Raw genomic sequence first — 23793 nt, forward strand, 5'->3', positions numbered from 1 at the left:
AGGAGGCTGATGCTCACCTCTTGTTGAGAGATGGACTTTCCCATAAAGTTGTCCTACAGCAGGCTGAGAGCCATAGCCACCAGCAAGCCACCTCTGCAAGGATAAAGTATACTGCAGTCATGAGGGGCTTTTAAGTGGCTCTGCTAATATGTTCACCCTCTACAGAAGAGATTTTCCTTTTAAAATGTTATAATTGATCTACCTCTGCTGATCAGAGGCACTTGATTCTTTAAGATGTTGGAGGAGGTGTTGGAGGAGGTTGGGGCTTTGACTACCGTGAAATTTTATCAAACAAATGTCATCACAAGAAAGAGCGCACATGTTGAAACACAAACTGCAGAAATGCTTACAGCAATGAACAGAATTAGTGAGACAGAGGAAAATGTACTTCCTAGCTGAAATCCTGGAAGAGACAACAGCTGCAAAATAGTTATTCAGGTGTGGCTGTATCAAGTGCAAAGAGAGAACCCCAGTAAATGGATGAGGTTAAAGTAGGATGAAATTACCAAAGGCTGCTCTTGTAACATGGCTGTGACATATTTCTGCTGCTAAACTACTGTTATTTGCCCTGGCAATGGATTAACAGCAGTTAACAAAGATTAACTGAAACAACAATCTCAGATGAGAGAATATAAAAACCTATGGATTTTTGTCTGATATTTCTCATATATACACACGTAAACACTTAATCCTAAAAAATAAACTTAATCAACTTGAATGTAAACACTATGTTTTCATAATTAGTAGATAGATGATATATAGGCTGGCAAGCTGAGCTGCTCACATGGTGTCAGGACTTTATGTTGTTATGGTGTCTGCACATGTATGTCACATGCTGATTTAGAGTGAGAGCATATAATGCAAGAAGCAGCTCATATTAGAATTTTCCGAGCCTGAAGCAGAATAATTTGAAAAAATCCTAGATAATATGGTTCAGCTGTTTCTGAGAATATGATTTGGAAAATACGTTGTTGCACATGCATGAAACCAAAATCTTGATTATTTTCTAGAGAATGTCCAAGATCATCAGGTTTTAAACTACAGATTGGCAATGTGGCTGAAATGGCATCAGTAGTGCATCTTTTGTCACTTTTATCAATTTAGCCAAATCAGAATAAGTTAAAATATTTAAAAAGCAGCATCAGTTTGCCAAGTAGAGACATGCCAGTGATGCCAGGGTGCAGGTGCTGAATTTGGGCAGTCCCCTCTGCACCAGTTGGCCTCTATCAGGAAGTACCTCACTAGGAGTTACTCTTATAGCTGCTCTGACTCCCGGGGTTGTAGTGCCAGGTGCCAGACCTAGGAATAGTGAGACAGCATCAAAGATGTAGAGTGAGGTGAAGGAGACTGAGCTGATGAGGGAGACTGGAGCAAGGAGCTTAAATTTTAAAAAAACCAGAGGTGCATAGAGACAGGAAAAACATACAAGCTTTGGCCGGAGAATGGGCAGACAAGCTTGTGCTGATTAGACCCTATGAAGTCCTTGCAGTACCTAAATTCTAGATTCCTAAATTTTCTGACACAGATAAGCAGAATATTGATTATTCATTTGAATTCCACTCCCACTTACTAGTGTGATCTTGCTAATATCAACAATCCTGGTCCTTTTAAGAAAGTAAATAATTCTTTAATAAAAGCTTTATCAATTTGCAAAGATAAAAATCCCACGTGGCAAGGAGACATGAAGATAGGTTTATTGCACCAGATAACTATGGAAATAGGTCAGAGACATGTTTTCTGGAAATTCTTGATGGCTGTTACAGTGTGACAACTGCAGAAACATTTGAGAAAGCTGATCAAGAAATAAAAGTGGAAGCTCTGCTGCAACTAGGTTCCTCCTACAAAAATAAGGACAAAGTGCAAATTGTAGATTTTTTTTTCCACAGTAATCAAGGCAGATTACAGGGAAAAAGAAGATATTCTCTGACAAGCCTGGCAATGAGGAGACCAAGAAGATCAGTCCCTACAAATGGATTCACAAAGTGTATGGCAAGTCTTTTAGGAGAATGCAGAGATTTTTACAACTGGGAAGAAATCAGGTTTCCAAATCTTACTGGAGTGGCTGTTCAGTGGTTACCTGTTCGGTGGAAAGCATTCCCAGCAAAGAGACAGATGGCACTGAGGTAGAAGAAAGAAAACATTCTGAAAATAACACACACAGTCCATTAGGCAGAAGGGTCAAAGGTGCTGCTGGGCCACTGTACTTTGCTATTTATAGGTATTTTCATAACACACCAGAATTTTTTTTCCCTTCATGCAATAAAAGAAAGTATTAGCTAACCTAGATGTTTGTTGGCAGTCAGTGTCTGGAAATAAAAAGCAGTAATTCCTTTAGCTTGACAATGTAAAGCAGATGTGATAAATTCCCTTGCAACTGATACTGCTATCAGACAATAGTATTCAGCTTATTAGATAAGTTGCCTAAGCATGATATTTGAATTAAGGCAGCAAAATCAATTTACTAATGTAAAAGTTAGGAAGCATTCCACAATACACAAGTGACTTCTGTAAGAAAATATAGAGTGGGTTTTTTTATATCAAGGGGTTTAGGTTGTCATCACTTTATGGCAGCCAATCACAAATCTTCTGATTTTAGATCTGATAAATTCCTAATATCAATGAAACACACTTAAGATATTCTTTTTATTAATTTGTTTCATTGGACTAAGTGTCACCACATTTTGCTACAAGCAAACTGAAAACATGTTTTGTGGGAATCATCTGAATTACTAGTTTCTGAAATAGGCATTGGTTGGCTTTTACTGTTGTTGTGGAAGATCTATTCAGACATGTTTTCTTATAAAGTAGGACACTGCTTTGCCTTTCTTTAGTATAGGAAATCAGTTATTAATTACAATCAGAAACACTGATACATCCTTAATGCTTCTCCACCCACCCCTGCTGCAGCGAACACTAGACAAAGCTCTTGCAGATTAGCAACTCTGGTTACTGTATCTTTCCCACCTGGTGATTTTTATTACCAATTATATCCTGTTGTGGTCATAAGACAGCTGTAAGATTACAGGCAAGATGCTTGCTTTCCCACAAAGGAGTGCACGTGCAGAATTATGTAAAAAAGCAGGTGGGTGAATAGTTTCAAATGGATTTGTGTCTACAGTTACATTCTGTAGTGTCTTCCAGTCTCTGCTTGAAGCACTTGCCCAGCTCTATACTACTTTTCTATCACTCTGCCTGGCATTAGTAAGGAGTGAGCAGATACTGCAACTGTTTCTGCATATGAAAGTTGACTGAAATTAATCAAGAAGGTCAAAGATCAATAAGAAAAGGGAGAACCATTTGAGAGGCTTCATTGTTTTTAGGAGGCAAAAAAAATTATCATATTCCACACCTGGAAAAACTAATTCCATATATAAAAAAAATACTTCTGCTTAACAGTAATTGCATTCCTCTGGCAGTCTGAGAAACACCGTAAACCAACTTGAACATGCAACTAGTGTGTTGTATGTGGTATAGCCCCCCCCCCCACTATTCTCCCAATGCTTGTTACTATAGCTGCACTGTACCTCCAACAGGCTTTTTGCAACTATATGAACTTTACTGTTACAGGTATCAAAACTGGTAGTTTAACCCTAGCTCTATTACTTTCAGGAGATGCAGTCACAGCCCTGTAGCAGAATACAGAATTAACTCACATTAAGACTGCAAGGTTGTTTTCAGATGCATTTGTTTCCACCTTGTTGTGAAAGAAAGCCACTTTATATTCCAAAGAGATTGGTGAAGATAACTTGGGTTGGGTGAATTCTCTACCAAATTTCTTCTTGGTTTTGCTACCTGCTTCCATCCATCCCCACCTGAGAATTTAATTGCTGGCTGCAATTACAGATACCATAAACTCAAGATCTGATAATGGATTAATGTTTGAAGTTGATCAGAGATACTTTAAACCTTTTATGATTAAAATCCACATTTTTGAACCACATTAATTTAATACACTTAATTTTCTACCAAACATACCACAGAAAAAGATTTGCACAACGTCAACCTTCATTTCCCCCCCAAGAGTGTGTTCTTACATAAGTAGAGACATGTTCCTTCAGCTCCAGGTAAGCAACTGAAGAGGATGGTCAGATATACAGAGCAGGAGAGGGTGACATTGGCCAGCTCAGTCTTCATTTAGTCCCAAACTGATAGGCCAGTTAGGTTTTGTTGATTCTTTTGCTGTCTCTGGTTTGCTGACAAGACTTGTATCCAAAAGCAACTAGATTTTACTCTTTGCAGTCAAATTGTTCCACATAGGCTATATTATGCCCTTTGTTAGGCTTACAGCTGGTGGTCTCATTCCAAGGGTTCAAAGGATATTTTACATGTTTTTCTAGCTCTCCACAGAAATCAGAGGAAGGAGAGGGGAGCAAGCACAAGGAAACATTCATGGAGCACAACTTAAGGTACACTGTATAATTAATTAAAGGTGTGTCCTTCAGTTTGATATTCTGAATCACCTTCAAGAGAAATCTGCCTTCACACAGACTACACTTAGCTGCCTCCTACGCTAGATTGCCAATACTGCTCAAGGAACACTACTATTGTATAAGCAATCCCTACTTATACACACTTTTCAGAGGTCTGTGCCCCTAGTCTAGGTAGATATTAAAAGTACAATATAAATGAACACACTGCAGCCAGCTTCATGTCTAGAAAGGTACCACATATGTCACTCAAGTTCCTTCTGTAAGACATCACTTTTGCCCTTAAGCCAACACATGAGAGCAGACCAATAACCTCCTCTGACATAAAAAATGGTCTCCCAGGGCAGCCATAGAGGATCTCAAATAATACAGCACTTTGGGTTGGAGCTCTTTCCTTCATGCTCTTCGTTCAAGTCTGACAAGACTTGCCCCCTGCAGTATTGCAATTTCTAACACTTTAAATTCTCGGATTTCAGGAGTGTTGAGGGAAAGGTAAAATACCTATGCCTGCTAAAGGAAAGAAGTCAGACCTCAACTTCCTATGATGACTGCTAGAACTCTTGCTCCCTTGGGTACTTTAACCAAGGAAGAGATGTAAGGCATCATGTTAGTAAACTAAATCCTACACCATATCCTAATTTTTTTTCAGAACTAAAAATTATATGCTGCTAGAAACAGTCTGAACCTGGAGCTTCCTGATGAGTTCATTCAGCCATAATATTTTGAAAGCACACACTCTCATATGAGTGAAAAGAAAATATTTGAAAAAAATACACACTCTTGCTCAAAAACCAATCAAGGTGCAACTTTTCTATCAGACTGCACTTTAAGCTGAATAAAACATCACTTAAGACTCTTCATAAGAGTTTATCTGCAGTCAGGAGAATAAGATTCTGAAACAGTCCTCTAATAATGGAGTATAAAAAAAAAATCACAGAAAACTTTGCTGTAAAACAGAACCAAATTCACTGATGGACATATTGTTGCCTGTGGCAGTAGATTACTCAACTATGATCTCAGGTTTTTTCCCAGTCCTTAACAAAAGACTGTTACTGTAACAGCAGTATCTTAAAAAAACCCAACAGTATGGTATATTAAAAGTATTTCAGTTTTAGATGATGTATATACAATCTTATGTAAAAATGGAAGGAGTCACTGCCTCTCAAAAGAGCACAGCACTCATGAGAGAAAACACTTCAGAACCGTGGAAACACCAGCACTAATACACCAGATGGATTAGTAGAGGGATACCTGAGAATTACAAGGGTTCCTGGACATCACAGAGATGCAACAAAAAGAACATCTGTTAACCTGTAACTCATATCTGTACCTATCAGTTTCTTATTTTGGCTTCTAAAGGGTTTTGGGAGGTTTTGTATTACAATGAAGTACTGGCACCACCTCTAACAACATCCACTCCTTATTTGAGAATGCATGAATGGTGTTCAACGAAACAGGACTTCTCCATGTGTCAGTATTCAATGTCCCTCACTGAAGACAACCTAAATGACTCAAATGCTATTAATAATTTGCAAGATGGAATACAGATATTGTATTCTAATAAAGATATTTTTCACAGTGACTCAAAATGCAATCTGAAACAAAATAAATGAAAGTGTTCTAGGAGGAACTACACACAAAGATGGAGTTCCTAAGGAAACTGACAACAAAGAAAACCCAAACCAAACCAACCAACAAAAAAACCCCAAAAAAGCAAAAAAAAAAAAACAACACCAAAAAACCCCCAACCAACCAAAAAACAAACAAAAAAACCCCAAACCAAAACAAAAAAACCAAAACACAAAAACCCCCACAAAACCCAATCAAACAAAAAACACAAAACACAAGCTAATTCAGAGCTGTCTCTTTTCAGTAACAATTAAGTAAATTCAAAGAACAGAGAGAAACCACTCCAATTCTAGCATACAAGGTAGTTCTGAAGAACTCAGTTTGAGGACAGAAAATTTCATGTATGAGTTTTCATCCACAGTGACAGACTTCAGAGCAAGAAGAAACTGCTGCCTTCTGTGCAACAGGTCCAACTCAGCCATAAACATCTGCAAAAGAATGTAGTGGCAAGAGGGTCTAAAGTCATGAAACAGACCCCAAAAGATAGAAAAACGTGCCAGCTAATTGTGACTCAAGCCCACAGCTGGCAGAAAAAATGGACTTCAATGTATTTTGTGACAAACCGCAAGTGATGCTGGTCAAGACCTGCTGAAGTCTGTATAACCAGTGGGTTCTACACCACCACCAGTTTCAAAAAGACACAAAAATACACCCATCCAATTGCAAATCATCAGCTGCAGGAAGAGGCACAGACAGCTCTGAGACACTACAACAATGCAACAAGCTACATTAGGGAAAAACTGGCAGACTGCATTAGCTTCAGGTTGAAGAGATAATATTACTATTTTGATTGTATTTCTATATGGATGTGATAAGATACCCAATTACCTCAACATTTAAAAATTTACCATAGGATAGCTGAAGTGCCAGAGTATATATAAGACAGGCTTATATTTAGCTGTGTCATGAATTTACTTGTAATCATCTTAAATGCTGACCCATTCAGTAAATCAGACATCTTGTCTGGAACTGTACAAATGCAATAAAACCATCTGAGACTCTCAATAAGAAACAGTAATCAAAATTTTTTTAAACCACTTTATTCAAACCTGAGCACCTCAATATAAAACTAAACACTGGTGAACTGTCATTTTCCTTGCTAAACCCAGATTACTGCAAATTTTAAATCTGCACAAGTAAGTTTCTATCAGTTCAACATTTAAATAGACTAATTCATCTCTTCTGACACACTTTGTAGATTTCATATAATGAAAATAACTAAAAGAATTAGTGCAATATACTGGACTGATCAAAATAAAATGTACTTTGGAAAACAAAGTTGCAAAGTTCATTACTGACAGACAGCAGTACTTATGTTACAGATACAGGAGCATCATTTATTACTGTTCTAGCCATAAAGGAAGAACTCAGAACCTCCTTTGATTAGAGAGGAAAAAAGTTAGCTTTAAGTAACTGTACATTCTGTATACCTTTAAGCAACTCTTAAATATTACAGAAAGTATTAAACAAATGTAGACTACAATGCAGAGTACCTATTTACAGTACATTAATATCCAAATTTAAAATCAAGTTGGATGTACATAATTGTTAGTGCACTATTTTTTTCCTTAGGGGAAAAACAAACTGTAATGGCCAGCAATGATCAGAAACAAGAAAAGTCACAGACACCGAGTTTGTTGTGGTTTTACTTGAAGAGCTCTTACAGTTTGTAGAGGAAAAAAAACCAAACATATCCTAAGTCATAGAACTGAATTTACTGGTCTGTACCCTCTGAAAAGATTAGAAATTAAGTTAAACTTGATTCATCACTAATTCATTAAGATAACTAACTGGGTTGATATCATTTACATACAGTGTACCAACTAAAACTCCACTGTCTGGCAAGCAAAGGATTCTTAAAATTGTTAATGCAAGTATTATTTGTAATTAAATTATTAAACTATGGAATGTATAACTAAATAGTGGATACCTGCAGAAACAACTGGTTGCATCAATACTTCAGAGAAGTTTAAGTAATTTTTAGACCCTGTTTCTAAAAAGGCTTTAAAGCACAATTGAGAATTATGAAAAGACCCAATTCTATTTATTATAACAGTGATCAGTATTGAGGCTACAGGAACTGGCCAATTAGGTCCACAGAGAGCAGTTCTTCTACACCCCTAATAATAACAACTGATTTTTAAAACCTTTCAACTGAAGGAAGTTTATGTCCCTTCCATCTCTCCTCTACTGCTGAAACATTATAGCCAGTGGTGGATACATGCATGTTAAAATTTTACATCAAAAGAAAACTCTGTATCATGAACTTGACTATTATCATAAGTCTCTTCGCTGTTGGGAAGCTGTACTGGACCAGGTTAAGCACTCCAATTCCATGGTTATTAACAGTTAGGAAGCAGAAGAATATTCAGAACAGTTTAAAGCAATTGATCTTTTAGTTACTACAACATTGACTCTTGGGTGGTTGTGTGGGTTCAGTAAGGTCTACTCCTCTTCCTCTGGCAGAGCTGGCTCCTGCGTTCTGTGGTTCATTCTTGGGCAATTTTTTTGCTGTAAGACGAACAGGATATAAGAGTTAAACTGAGATTTTACTAAGATTAAATCACCTGAGTACACAAAGTCAACACATTATTACTCTATAAGCATATCAGTATACTCACCATATAATTGGATTTGATTCACTGCATTGGTAATGAAAGAAGTTAAGACACTTCTTAATGATTAACTCCCTTATCTATGATTTTCCAAGCATCAAATGCATTAGTAACTTGAGCAGTAAAATGTATCTGCGCAGGTGTGCTATGCCAGCAAATGACAGCTGTTGTGGGAATCCACCCACATGGAACAGGCTTTAAGATCAGGATGTTAGTGAGAAAAGATACAGAAACACTGAAAAGGCACCAAACACAGACAGAAATGGGTCAAACTAGTTCCCAGATATCTAGCCAGAGTAAGTATTTGCATACAACATATAAAATGGCGTCAGCACCAGATCAAGCCTCTCTTATTTATTTCAAGCTCTCTCTTCTCTCCAGCTCCTATGAATCAATTGACTGATAATTTCTTTGTTGCCTTTGTAGCTCCAAGGTACCCCCTCAGTCCTGACACGAAAAATAAGGGTGACAACTGTTACCTTTCTGAGCAGTAGCTTCTCCTAGACTTCTTCCATCAGAAAATTGCTTATTTTAACCATAAGAGTCCATAAAAGGACTTCCATGGGCCTGTCTTGCACATGAACTGGGACCCAGCAACCACCCCTGTTCTACAGTTTGGTTGCATGTGCTTTCACTCCAAAGTAATTACTGTGGTCAGCCTTTTAAATAACAGCTTTTCCTGAAAGGAACAAAATGCAGCCAGAAAAAACAGCAGAGCAAACATCAACAATGTGCTGTGGTGCTAGATAATCTCAGGGTGCTAAGTAATCTAGACTCCCTTTCCCACAAAAGGGTGGATTAGAGGGATCTTCTGAGGTCCCTTCCGACTTGGGCTGTTCTACAATTCTGTGATAAAACCCAAGAATTCACATGGTACTAAGCTGCTGAGACAGCACAGAAGGACAAAGCACCAGTAGAAAAATGCCTTCAGAGCACTATCATTTTGAATTCTCTAACTGCATCTAGAACTCAACATTTTTTTAACTGAAAGTTTTGAACAAACTCTAAAGCAATCAATTTACAAGCAGCTGTAACTTGCATCCCACAATTCTGTCATTGTTCTCATTTTTACATTTTGTCCCAGTTTTAAAGACTGTATTTACACATGGTCCTGAGAACTGCACCATGTTGTGCAGACTATTCCAAATTCCATGCAATACTCATAGCCTCCAAGATTTCCTTCCAGAGTCCACTGTTGCATAGATCTTGTTCTGATGCACTGACAAACCTGAATTTCACCCCACTGATGCAAAAGAATACTCACATGGCCAACCAACATTGCAGACAAAATACCCAGTTATCAGTTAGGCATTGTTTTCCTAAAATTTACTTTGTATACTTCATTAAAATACGGAGAGGTAAGAATTATTGTTGATATACCAAATTAAAAAAAAAAAGAAAAAAAAACAAACCAAACATATTTGGTACAGGATGCAAACTGCATCATTAAACACATTAATTCTGAAATTTCACCAGAATGGTGCAATTGAGCATTTCTGTATCATTAAATGCAGCCCTATCTTGAACAATTATGAGAAAAATATACTTTCCTCTCATACAGTTACGTGTTTGTGTCCGTCCCCCCTCCCAAAGTATTTATAGTTAATATGAAGGAAGTACTTGTTATAAAGTGTTGCTATAGTGATAATTTAATTCGCATCTACTGGAAGTTTGAAGCACACCACAAATTATCTTCTGCTTTCCTGACTTGAAAAGCAGAGGGTAAGAGCTCTTTAGAAACATTTAATTTTAACAGCAATGATTTTTTTTCCACAAAAAGCGGGTTGGAGAGGTCACCGTGGTGCAACATACAAAACAGTTTAATGAGATTATTTGATGCTATATGTTACTATTACTGAGCAGCAGAGTTCCTACTGTGATTAAGGTTATTATTTAACAGGTTAGTGACCGGCCTAAAATGTATTCTTTCTTTTTCCTCCCCTTTCAAAAGTTTATCAACAATTAAATACAATTTTGGTTACATCAATGGAATACACAAAATTTCTTAATAATTTATACTTACTAGTATACATTGGCAACTTTACAGAAATCCTTAAGATTATGTTAAGTCTAAAAATTATTAGTAAATTTACTTTTCATATGCAGCATCCTTTACATATTACTTGGACAGTGAATTTAAGCACACATAGCCATCTTTGGCACAACTTCTGGATTTCAGACAGCTACCTAAACAAAATTAAACAAATAAAAGGTCCTAAAGAAACTTCAGTGCCAGAAATAATTCAGGTTACAAACAAAGACCTTGGGTTAGGAAGATTGCAATGGTCTACATGGCATGAAAAAAATTCTTTTTAAGTTCTTAGTTTGTTCATAAACTCACCAATTGCCATGAATATTTCATTTACGTTCATAGATGTTTTGGCAGATGTCTCCATGAACAATAAGCTGTTGTCATCTGCATAAGCCTGTGCTTCCTGCAAGTTAAAATAAAAAAACATTACTTCATTAAAAAAATTAAAAAATCACATAATTACTACACATGGTACTTTTATTGCTACTAAGGAACAATTTCTATACCATTTTGAAAGAAAGACAGTTTGTTGAAACACTCATATGACAATATGCTATTCATTAGCGATGGAGAAGTTGTAATTCCATCAAGCAGCTAAACAATTAGAAATGCAATCTTAAAAATATCCATACAGAAACATATCAGGCAAAACTAAATAATAAATGAAAATATTTATGAAAGGGACAACCTGAATCCAAAACACTAGCCATGATAGCAAGAACAAATGAGCTCCAGAAAGTGCCATCAAATGTCAGAAAGTCTATTATTACCCTGGAAAGAAGGCAGTTTGCAACTATCTCATATCTTTCAAGCACTGGAGCAGATGGATCAGAACAATTTCATTATCCTGATAGAAATTCACAATTATAACAAATAAGCAGTATGAAGTATTTTGCCATGTTATCTCCCCTTACAGTATGAATTTTCATCTGATACACTGCTCATGAGAACTTGACTATTTTTGCCACTTCCTACTACTCAATTCAGCTGAAAATCCCCGTCTTCTTATGATTATGTAACTGCCTTTGCATTCAATAAGAAATCTACAAAGAAGCCAAACTACAAGAGACCTATGATGGAAAGAATAACCTACAGCATTCTATAATTAAGTGACATCTGCTAAGATGTAACTATACCTGAAATAACACATTAACAAATACCTAGAAATCTAATACGTGATTTGCAATGAGAAAGGACTGTCAAAGCCTGCAAGAAGCCCAAAAATCCACATTAGCAAAAACCCTAACATTCAAAAAATATTAACATTCTAATTGTCCAAAAAATGTAAAGGTAGGTCTACTTTGGCAGTTACATTTGATTACATGTTTGACTGCAAGACCTCATACTTCATGATGTATGACGCTTTTGTTAAATACCACAACTTTTCACAAAACACAAAGATCTTCTGTCACAAAGCTTTATGTTACAACTGACATGAAATATGAAACTAGAACACTGAGTTGTTGAATTCTGGTAGAAAAACACCTGAACCACTGCTAACCTTCATAATTCGACTCTATAGTTGCAAAAGGATTCACTACAGCAATCTCTCACACAGTAACGTTAAATACAGATTAAAAACCATAACAGAATTAACAACTAATAAATACTATCTGAATTCAAATTCAGTCAATCATGAATGGACCAGAGCTACCAGCAGTAAATTTTTTATTCATTTTGGAAGCTATTTTCTGATGACCTGGCTAAACTTTCTAGAAGACAGAATACAGCAGTGAGAACATCAATATTATCACTAAACTAAAAAGAATACCATGAAAAGCACAATTAAAACCTGAATACTGCTTCAACAGTACAGCCTAAGGAAGCTGGGCAAATCAATCAGCTTTGTATCACATGATAATCAAAATTCTCTGGCTGACAAGTCAGACAGAATAGTTTGCACTGAGTAACTGCTATCTCATCCATTGAAACTCTAGTTACTGATAATTTCCAGTAGAAGACAGAGGTCACATGAAAGAACAGATAATTAATTAGCCTTAAAGATACTCAAATAAATTAGTTATTCCTCTGAGTCAAACTTAATTATTCAAAAAAGTCTATTGCTACATATCACTTGTACAGAAATAGGTTTTACAGTAGCATGTATAATTTAATTAGTCTCAGCTGATGTTTATATTTAATAGCATGACCTCCACAACAACTAGCTAGGCTATGCATGTAAGCTCCTCCTAGATTTATTTAGTATCTATTCAAATAAAATGATATTTCTATGAAAAGAAGTTATGTACATACCTGGAAATCCACAGCTCTTTTGTTAGCTAGATCAGCTTTGTTTCCTGCTAAAGCTATTACAATGTTAGGACTTGCTTGTCGCTGAAGTTCTTTGACCCAATTTTTCGCTCTGGCAAAGGACTCCTGTTAATGATTGCAAAATGATGCAACTGAGTTTTATCATCCTTTTGTACTCACCTATCATCCCCATCTCTGTTATCTACATTTCAAGCACAAAAGGCCAAATGCAAGGCTGCTTGCTACCTTAGTCCAAAGGCACACTCCAACTCACCAACTGAGCTTTTAAAACAAAACATCCCTACCTTAGTTCCCAACTGTGCTTAGTTGAGATAATGCTGAAAAAGCAAGTAAAGATAGGAAGATCTTTATGTAGACAGAGTAAGGAAAGAGAAGTAGTTAGAAGATAAAAATGGGAATTTCAATTTCTCTAGAATAATCAAGTGTATGAACAGCTATATTGAAAGAGTCTCAAAATTACTTACTAATTAGTGAGCACTATTCATTATGGTACACGATTTCTGGGGTTTTTGAGAGTTTTGGTTTTTAAGTCTCATTTTATTAAAAACAAGTGAAGCTTATCTAAATTCAAATAAAAAGAAATCAAATAACCTTAGGTTTTGGTCTTAATGGCTTGTGCCACCTTTCCAATCCTTACTTGCAATCTGCAATAATACAATATTAAAATGTCTTTCACTATCAGAAATAAAACTGCCACCAGCAATGTGGTGAGAGTAACAGCTCACACTTGGTGAACTGATTTAAAGGTGGGTTTTAAACATTTTTACAGTAGAATTTACTTTCTTTCTCTTTATTTATACAAAAGAAGAAAACCCCCTATAAATGGTCTTTTGACAAAAAAAGTTTACAGACACAAATTAACATTACATAGTCCAGTATGAAATGAGCAACCTGGTCTAGCAGATGTCCCTGCACATGGCAAGGATGTTGGAGTAAATGACCTTTAAGAGTTCCTTCCAACTCAAACCATTCTATGATTCTACGAAATCATGAAGTGATTCACACAAGTCAGTGAGGAAAAACTAAGGAACGGTCAATATAAGCCTAACTTCCAAATGCCCCTTGTGCCTCCCTAGTGTAGTACTTACCTCATTTGTAATGTCGTACACCACTATAGCTGCTTGTGCTCCTCTGTAGTACATGGGTGCTAAACTGTGGTACCGCTCTTGCCCAGCTGTATCCCAAATTTCAAATTTTACCGTTGTATCATCCAGACATACAGTCTGGGTTAGAAAAGCAGCTACAAAAAAGACAGAGGTGCTGAAACCAGAAGTCTATTTATATCACTATATTCACACAAAATTATGCTCACAGAGATGCAAATATGATTTCCTTAAACAGTTCCAGCCTACTATTGTAATATAGCAGGTTTAATGCAAGCATTAGCTGACGGACCGTAACTGATCAACACAGAACAGTCATTTAAACAACCAGATTCTCCTCAAGTTAAAGACACAAGAAAGGAAGAATTGGGAAGGATTCCCTTTTTTTTTTTAATAATGAATCTGAGTAACCATAAGCTTTCTTTTAAACCTTCTAGACACATTTCATCCTGCTTCAACACACTGTATTACAGAGTAGCAGTAACAGTATCCCATCATACTATAATACATAGTTCATATATTTTCAGTTCTACACATTTACATCACTTGAATAGTATCTTAAAGCTTTGATTTTCAGCTCCTGACAACTTCACCTTAGCTAATGGGCATGGAAAAAAGAAGAAGCACTTCTCAAAAGTTCTTGTTCTTAAAGCAGCATGACTTTGCAAGTGATCTCATGAGTTAATTTCAGCATAATTTCAACAGCCTGCAGTTTCAGGGCAGCTTGCATCCACTGCCACTACAGCCAAATGCATTACCATAAATAATGTTCTTTCGGTTACAGAAAATAGTAACTTATTCTAAGTCTTCAAGCAGTTACTCCTAGCAAAAGTTTTTCCATTAAGATTAAGGTACATATTAAAAGTACGGAGGCCAACTACCCACACAATATAGAAACTAGTATTATAAAACTAAGGAAAGCCCACTACTTGGCTGAAGTGGGGACTCTCATCACTGGGCATACTGACAGATTGTGGCCAATTTAAATCAAAGGTCTGAAGAGACACTGACCTGCCTGCATACCTGGGATGTTATCCTGTCCTACATACTCCAAGGCATCATAGCCTATGAATCATTCCAAAACTGCTGCAACCTTCAACTTATTACAGAAGCCAAAAGCAAGCTAATCTTGCTTTGTAAAGGACATTGTAACTAGCATACCAGAAGTGTCCCTATTTCAGCTGTGAGCGAGCAGCTGCAACTTAGTTGCTGGCTGGGGTTAAACCATGACAAGAATCTGACTCCTTAAGTGGTCAGGTGCTCCTGCTTCAAGGGTATTAGCATCCATCACAGATGAGCAGGCAGGCTGGAGAAGGTAAAGGCTTTGATGTTCCAATGTTAAATCCTCATAAAACTCTCTAAATGCTAAATATCTAAGCATCAGTAAAACAGGCTCCACTTGGCATCTCCTTAAGCAGCCCAGAACCAAAACAGAGTGAAAAAAACCCCACAACCATATATACTGCACTAAACTAAGTGCTTCCTCCTCAGAAGTAGCTCAATATTATATCTGTCCAAGGCAGAGACAAGATGTTAAGCAAGTGGATTTTGAAGTTCTTACGGACATTATTCTCTTAACAAAAAAACATACTTAAACTCCATAAATGAAGGTATTTACTTGGGAAGAGAATTAAAACAAGATGTTTGTTCTATGATATTCTCATTTTTGTCAAAAGAAACACTTTAACCACCTTAAAACACCTGCTAATTTTTGCAAAACAGGTATCTTTCTTCTATCTTGCAAGGCCATAGTAAATTGACAGTTAATCAACTGTGTTAATTATCTGAAAGCCTATCATCCTTAACAGCCATACTTTTGTCTTAAGCAACTAACAGGCATTGCTACATTAGTCTGAAGTGGCAAAAACACACCACCACCATCCAACATGTCTGCCTTTAACTTCACTCCCTTTCAGATGTTTTTATTCAGATTCACAATGCACATAAGCCTCTCTTTGTTAAAAGGCCCTTCTGTATACAAAGAAAATTATGCCTTAGGCAACTACAAGCTACACAGTTAGACAGCTTTCTCTGTAGAAAACTTTTTCTAAATCCCAACATTGCTGCATTTAGTATCTCTCAGCTGTATTATATGGCATTTTGGTTTTTTCTGTTTTATATAGAAGAGGCCCAAGTTAATACAGATCACACTAAACACTATATATCTGAACTTGAACTTACGGTCTTGTTTCACTTTTGTATAGATTTTAAACAGTGTAACACATTTTGGGTTATCCCAAACACAAACACTAAAACAAGAAAAAAACTAAAAGGAGGTTAAATGAATCGGAGATCACTGAAACAGAACAATGAATTTCACTGAAATTTAACTGTTTTTTTAAAAACAAAAAAATCTCATTGATATTGGAAAGTTAATTCACTATAGATCTTTGAGAATGCTCTCCATGTTACTGCACAGGTGCATGAGAGAATACAGAAACCTTTCACACTAACACCTACTCTAAAGCCATGATAAAATGCGCAAAGCCAAGTGTGCATCAGTAAGATTGCTAAAGGAGAAAATATGTGGTTCTCCATGTATGCTGACAGATACACAAAATAAATACATGTAACAGCTAGAAATAGGGCAAAAGAAGAATGCAATGAAACTCAGCTTGTATTTATTTTTGTAAGCTTTGTAAGCTTTTTACTTTTCAACAACTGTTGGTGTGTGAAGACACATACAGACCACTGAAAGGGCTTCACACAAATATTACAATGTAACAGACTGACTCATGCAAGCAGCAACTACTGGAGAATATTTATCAATCCATAAAATCCAAATTTTTTTAAGTCTGCATGCTGTTTGGTAGTTTTAGGATAAGTTTAAATTTATCCAAGGAGGAATACAGCTCAAAGCACAAACAACTTCAAAACACAATATAATATAAGAAATCTGTCAAGGGGAAGAGTGGCAAAAAATCTGTTCAGTTTAACAGATTTTTTTAATTCTAGTAACCAGCACCTGTTTTGTTTGAAGTCACAAAATGTAAAAACAGCACATTAAGTCTGCGATTACTAACAAAGAAAGGTATATCCAGAAATGTAGCAAGTTCACCCAAATCAAATGCAAAGCCAGGATGCACAAATGACAAAACACAAGCTTGTGTTTGCAGCACTTTTTTTTTTTCATAGGAACTAAGTTCTTAACTCTTAAGCAGTCATTTCATGCATTAAGCATACACCACAATTAAAACAGCCACACATCCACTCACAGACAAAATGTAACAAGGAGCCTGGGTTTCAAAACTATACAGTTCAAGAACACATTTACTTCCTCCATGCATGTTTGCTACAGCCTAGTGCCAACTATGTTTAGCTTAGAAAGTTATAATTTTCAATTACAGACACAGGGCTCAGATTTAATCCTTGCTGTCAATTATCCAATGTAGAAGTGCCATTACATTAAAGGTTGACAAGGGCAAGGACAGTACACAAGCTCAGCTCAAAACAAATCAACAGGATAATTTTCTCACCTCCAATTGTACTTTCTTGAAACTCATGAAACTGTCCTTTTACAAATCGAAGCACCAAACTTGATTTGCCAACTGCAGACTCTCCTAAAAGTACTAGTTTGAACTGGCAAATTTTATTTCCAGCATTTGGCCCATTGGGTCTTGTTGCTCCTCGATTAGCCATGTCCAAATTAGAAAGAAGTCCTTTATTTCAACAGCTTTTGAAAGTAAGTTCCAGGATTCAGACCTCAGTGGTTCTTCTGCCAGTAACAACCTATTTGTGAAAAGACAGTGGGTGGTATTAGATTTACAAACCAAGTAAGAAAGATCTCATTCACTAATGAAACATGTACTACATATAACTTGTTCTAATATTTACCAAAATGAAAAGTCCAGAGTATAGCTACCATTGTTGCTAAGTTATCAACTATAGCCAGAATTTATGACAAATGAACCAGTTATCTTCTTCAATACCTAGTCTTCCCATTAAAGCTTTAAATTAGGACATTGAAATTCAATTATGCTGCTTCTTGCAAGACTTCGGTCTCTTATTTCTTAAGATATAAAGATTGAACAACATATTCAGACTTTCAAATTATTGGTAAAATATCAAATAGCAAGAAGTAACAATTTTTCCATAATTATGCCATTGCTAACCAATATTCCAAAGCCAGCATCAATAAACAATGCTAAAAAACTGAGCAAATTGGGAAAAATAGAACACCACAGTAAGTTCTTTCCAAGTGTGAGTTGTCAACTCACTTTTATCAATGCAATATCCTTAAATAAAAGCACAGATCTTCACATACAAACCACTGATAAATACTCTAATTAACAACTGTACTGAGAAGCAACAGTAAAGCCTTCCCTATGAAGAAAATCAGATTTTTCTTGACCAGTAAGAATTCCAGATCACTTTGTACAAGCCACCAGAGAATTATGATGTTAGATTTCTATTTCCAGTACTAACACGTCCTAATAGATCAATATTCACAACAAAAAGATTTTTGTTAAGAACAACTATAAACAGTGTATTCCTTAGTCTGTCTCCTTTTCAACTCCTTAAAAGGACTTCACCCCCAGTATTAATTCATATGGACAGAGAAGCCTTTAGACTCTGCTGGTATCACTTCTAAGCCTAATATTTATGCTTTTACACACTTAACAGCAGACACGAAACAAAAGCCACGCCAAAACTAGCCTATAACTTCATCCTACTCCAGTTGATTGTTTACTTGAATTGTGCACACTTTGTGGGGATACAGTTTCTCTAGTATCCAGGATGCAAGCAAGTTAGAGTGCATTCTCCTAATGCAGGAAACGGCTTCAATACTTGGTTGAAAAAGGTAAGCAAACATAACACTTTCAAATGACTTCTTATTCTTTATTCCTAGTGGTAAAGCAACTACATTTTAAACCAAGCAGTAGTCTTTAGCCATCTTCCTATTTCAAACCCCTTAGCACATAGATGAGGCACTTGAGCATTCCACTTTGCCATATGCTGAGCTCAGACACTAAGCCTTCGTTCTCCTTCCTAACTCTCTCTCCTTTTGTAAACTCAACCCAAGTGCTTCAGCACTCTAGCAGAACTCCATCTTCCAATAAGATACTTCCTCACAAAACTAATTTTCATGGAATAAATCAAAACAAAAATCTAAGCATTACTTACTGAATTACATTCCAGCTGAAAAACAGGTATTCTATTTCTCAGTGTAAACACAACTTGAACACAGGTATTAAAAAACTATTTTCAACATCCTAAAGACACTCCTATTTGCTGATGTTGTTTCTTTTCCCATATGTATCAAAATAATTTAGCTTGTTTCAGGTAGGATATTACAGTTCTGTATTCTGCCCTGAGTTTGTGTCCTATTTGACTATTACATCATACTTAAATCAAAAGATATATATTTTTTAAATTTTAGTTGTACAACACAGTCTAGTAAGTATCATATTTTAGATGTATGTTCTTACAAACATGTGAAAGTGTACCACAGCAAAAGAATATTTCTACAAAGTAAAAAAGCCTTTGCATATCTCGCCACCATTAAGTATGGTATTAACTCCATACTCAGATTCTTACTCATTAAATTAATTTTGGTGAAATATTTCAGAATACAGGAATAGATCCAATTATTTTAAAAATACCAGGCCTTTCATCCTTACACCAGAAAACAACAATTCATTCACTGCTGGTGTGTTGGTTCTCCAGCAAAACTCTGCCACCTCCATACTGCTTAAATATGGATCAGAAGTTGTGGAGCAATTCAGATAAAATAATTGATCAGTAACAACAGTTAATCTCTCCCTATACTACATTAGAGAAAGTAAGGCATATCCACAATATAGGTAGTTCAGAATACTGTCAGCCATTTGTTTATCTTTTCCTTTGGAAAATGAATGAAGACAAGTTATTTCTGGTTTAAAATTAAAAGAACACATCTGTTTGCTGTAGCATTCCAGTGTGTTTGGACAATTATGAAATAATTTAAAACCCTTTCATTTTAATACATCCCATGTTTTTCTAGACTCTGCAGCATTCATAAAGACATAAGGATGACATCCAAGGACCGTGCAACTTAGTACTCTTGGGAGCAAGTGACTTCTGGATGACACACAGTGAGGAAATCAACCCACCACACTGGTTACTTGCTGTGACTGCTTTTTTGCTTGCTGTTACCCACACCGAGAGCAAAACGAGGTATGACAGAAGAACGGGTAAGACTGATTTAACTCACATAATATTTACCTGTTTCAACTGGCCATTTACAGCTTCTAGTTATTCAGACTTATATCACTTACGAAACAGTAATTACTACCCCTTGCAAAACTCCTTCAGAACACAAAGCTGAAACAAGTTGTCAAGACAAATATCTACTTCAATTTTTATAGATGCCCAAGCTACAGAAGCTGTAGCTACCAGAGAACTCCAAAGTTTACACCCTTACAGCATCCCTCCCCCAAAAATCATTCTAGACATTCAGATACCATGTACAAAAATAACCAGCTGCAAGTCTGGTAGCAAAATCTAAGAAACACACTGCAAACCTCATTCCTTTGATAGTCACATCAATATTTCTAATAAATTAATAATAAAACCTACTACAGTCATGCCACCCGCTTTTTAACAGCTAAGGATAAAATAAACGCCAGACTGAAAACCTGATGGAGCACATCCAGATGATTTTGATATATTAAAAAAGTCACTAATATCTTCTATAAGTGTATATTGAAGCCATCATCTTTTGAAGTTTCAGGTGATGCTGAAACTCTTTACTTAGAGATCACAATATGGCAGCATATACACACAAAAAGCAAGGGAAGTATTTCCTTATTCTAAAGGGAAGCAGTACTATAGTTTGACACTGCCATCACAGAATGTTTTTTGCCTGTTCTTTTCAGATCTGTGAGCTCAGCATAGTGCCTCACAAGGATTTAGAAGTAGATTTCAATGCTACCAACCCCATGCAAACTCCAAGCCTCAGGTCATGTTCATTCTCCTGTTCCTTAATTTATCAGTAAAACACAAGGCTTGAGAACCAGAGGTGAATACTACAGTCAGTACCCTACAGATACACTGAAAATTCAAGTATTTTTTGACAGATCACTTTCAAGACAATTCTGAACACTTACTCAAGGGCTTGTCTGCCATACCTATTTTTTACCCTTAATTCTGATGAAAATTTCCTGGCGAAGACCCACTATCATGCCTTCCGACCCTGCCTGCCCAAAATTTTGCACGTTATGCACACTTTGTAATCAATACATTTGAAACGTGAAGAAATAAAACCTTGGTAAGAGATTTTCATTCACCTACACAAAAGGAAGCTCATAACTGTTTGACTGGAACCAAAACTAATATATATGGGAGTTATGCAACGACAGTTATCAAAATCTGCTGAAGAAAATACTATAAAAATTTCTGAGGTGGATGGCTTCACATGAATAGAAATGAGGGACATTTTCTTACTTTTACAGCGTTTAACATAAGAACTCCATCATATATTAAAAGGCTCATTTTGCAGTCTTGGGCACTATAAATACATAGGTCCCTCTGGTAAATAGGAACTTTCACTCCTCCCAAATATCCCCAAGACACAGCAGCTCCATGCTGAAATATCAGAACACAAAGCTTGTACTATATTATTAGCAAAGTACTCCTGCTAATCCTACCAACTAATTTACCAGATGTTGGGTATTCTCATCGCTCTAGAAGAGAAATTTGTATGCTGCTAGAGAGTCTGAGTTTTATTTGTGAAAGAGTAGAGTCCTACAAAGATCATATACAAATCTTATTTGAATCTGTGTGCAAAATACCAACAGCCCTAGCCAATACCTACAAATTCACAATTTGATGGCATAATTCAGTCACATAAGCTTTCAGATCAGTGCCTATTTTCAACTACAACACAACTAGTACAAAAGTATCAAAGTGACACTGCTGACAAAACCCAGTCTACTGAAGAGATTAAGAGACCAAGCACTGTTCCTACAACTAATATGATTAATTGCATTATCAAATACAAAGGCCACAACACAAAAATTCACGTTAAATTTAAAACTGGAACATTTCACCACTTTTATATTTCATAGCAAACAACAGTGTTTCTTACCATGAACACACTTGCTGTTGTATCAATTTCTAATAAACTTTTTCACACTTCTTTAACAGAGATCATACAATGCTGAGGTTGCAATCATTATCTGTCTACTTTAGTTTCTTTATACTGGACTACCTTGAATATTTTTAAAAAGCAGTAACTAAAAAGTCTGATTATTAGTCACTCCTACTAACCAAGTCTTCTGTTTTTCCTTTCCAGGTCCAGCAGAACTAGGGTGGCACCTTACTGCAGGGTTCAAGACAGTAATATGAACAACTAGCAAAACGAGTGTCACACAGGCCAGTTTATACTGAAACATAATGAGACAGTAAGTTAAACGAGTGAATCAACACAATCGCTGCAAAAAGTCATAGCCTTCCCATTAAAGGTAATAGGAAGCTCATAAGCTCATCTGAATGATGAATGGTACCACCTGCTTTCAGGTAACCTGGTTTATCATACAGGAAATGTAAGTAACAATGATGACTACAATACCATTGTCTCTAGCCAACTCACTTCAGCCAACATCTACCTTTTTCTGATATTTCTTATGGAAGAACAATACATACATGTAATCTAGCCTGACTGTAACTCTGAAAAGTCACTACGAAACCAGAAAAAAAAAAAGTAAATGCTATGCTTTTTACTTGGCCTGAACATTACATGGAAGAAGCTGATTAATTTCAGCTGCTTAATTAGCTGTTCAGCCTCTCCTTTTCATCCCCAAGCTCTGAAAGAGGTATAAGGTAGAAAAAACAAGTCACCAAAAATGCTGAGAGAACAGCCTTTTATGGCCCTGGTGTTTGGAACATTTTGATAGCTCTTAAGCCATTTAGCTCTCCTCTAAAAGATAAAAAGGCATGGGTTTGTTTCTCCACCATACTCTGGCTTTACATCTAGTTCCAATTGAGTGTGTTGTAGAACATACTAGTATACCAGGCCTGTCGTGATTCCCCCGATACCGATGCGTTGCCGGGAGTATTTCTACTTCCCACCTAATTCACCGTCCCTCCTCCAGCCGCAAGCGAAAGGGAAAGCGCGGGGCACATCACCCAACCTCCCCTTTCGTATCTCACAAGCAACTCGAGGGCAACAACCCTCACCGCCAGCCCCGGACGGCGACACCTCCCCGCAGGAGCGCCCGCAGGCCAGGCAGGATACTCGCTCCCCTGAGCCCAGCCCCTATAGCCCCCGCCGCCACCTCCCCTCCCCCGCGGCTGCCTTCCAGGCACAGGAATAAGGGGAAGTGGGAAAACCGGGGGCGCCATTTTGAGCCGGGAAGGGAGCGACCCGCCTCTCCTCCCCGCACGCCGGGCCGCCCCCTCGGCCGCCCGCACCGCGGCATGGCGTCCCCGCAGGGCCCAGGGAGCAGTCCCGCACAACAGGCGCCCCCCGCCCCTCTCCCGCCGCCGGGGCCCCCCCGCGCCGCCGCCTCCTCACCTGGCCGGGGCGGGGGCCGGGGCGGCGGCGCAGCGACGTCCGTGGGGGCTGGCGGGCGCTGCGGGCAGGGTGTGCGAAGGAGGGGGAGAGGGGAGGCGGCTCCCGTCTGGGGGCGAGGGGCGGGGGCGCGGCCGAGGTGTCCCAGCCGAGCTGTCCCGGCCCCGCCGCCACTTCCGCCGCCGCCGCCCCGACCCAAACACGCTCGCACCCGCGCACACGC

General features: G+C 37.4%; 2 protein-coding genes across 3 annotated transcripts; one reads left to right on the top strand and one right to left on the bottom strand.

Annotated features, from left to right (window-relative positions):
• The first annotated feature begins 234 nt into the window (after positions 1-234).
• PP2D1 (protein phosphatase 2C like domain containing 1) lies at positions 235-6112 on the top strand. The gene is given in 8 exon segments (XM_032687476.1): positions 235-384; positions 1574-1679; positions 1682-1872; positions 1874-1914; positions 1916-2218; positions 5529-5617; positions 5620-5733; positions 5736-6112. Coding segments are annotated over 8 exon segments (1299 nt in total). The 3' UTR covers positions 6041-6112.
• A 968-nt stretch (positions 6113-7080) lies between these two features.
• Positions 7081-23793, bottom strand: RAB5A (RAB5A, member RAS oncogene family). 2 transcript variants are annotated; one of them, XM_032705448.1, is made up of 6 exons: positions 23574-23793; positions 17554-17806; positions 14063-14214; positions 12957-13079; positions 11013-11106; positions 7081-8567 (listed from the first exon to the last, which is right to left on the bottom strand). In XM_032705448.1, the coding sequence occupies exons 2-6, from the start codon at positions 17714-17716 to the stop codon at positions 8452-8454; spliced, it is 648 nt and encodes a 215-aa protein (XP_032561339.1). In that variant the 5' UTR covers positions 17717-17806; positions 23574-23793; the 3' UTR covers positions 7081-8451. The 2 variants fall into 2 exon arrangements, with proteins under 2 accessions (XP_032561339.1, XP_032561342.1); XM_032705451.1 differs by lacking the exon at positions 23574-23793 and adding an exon at positions 22328-22438.

This window comes from Chiroxiphia lanceolata, chromosome 1 (assembly GCF_009829145.1).
Source record: "Chiroxiphia lanceolata isolate bChiLan1 chromosome 1, bChiLan1.pri, whole genome shotgun sequence".
Classification (NCBI taxonomy): Eukaryota; Metazoa; Chordata; class Aves; order Passeriformes; family Pipridae; genus Chiroxiphia; species Chiroxiphia lanceolata.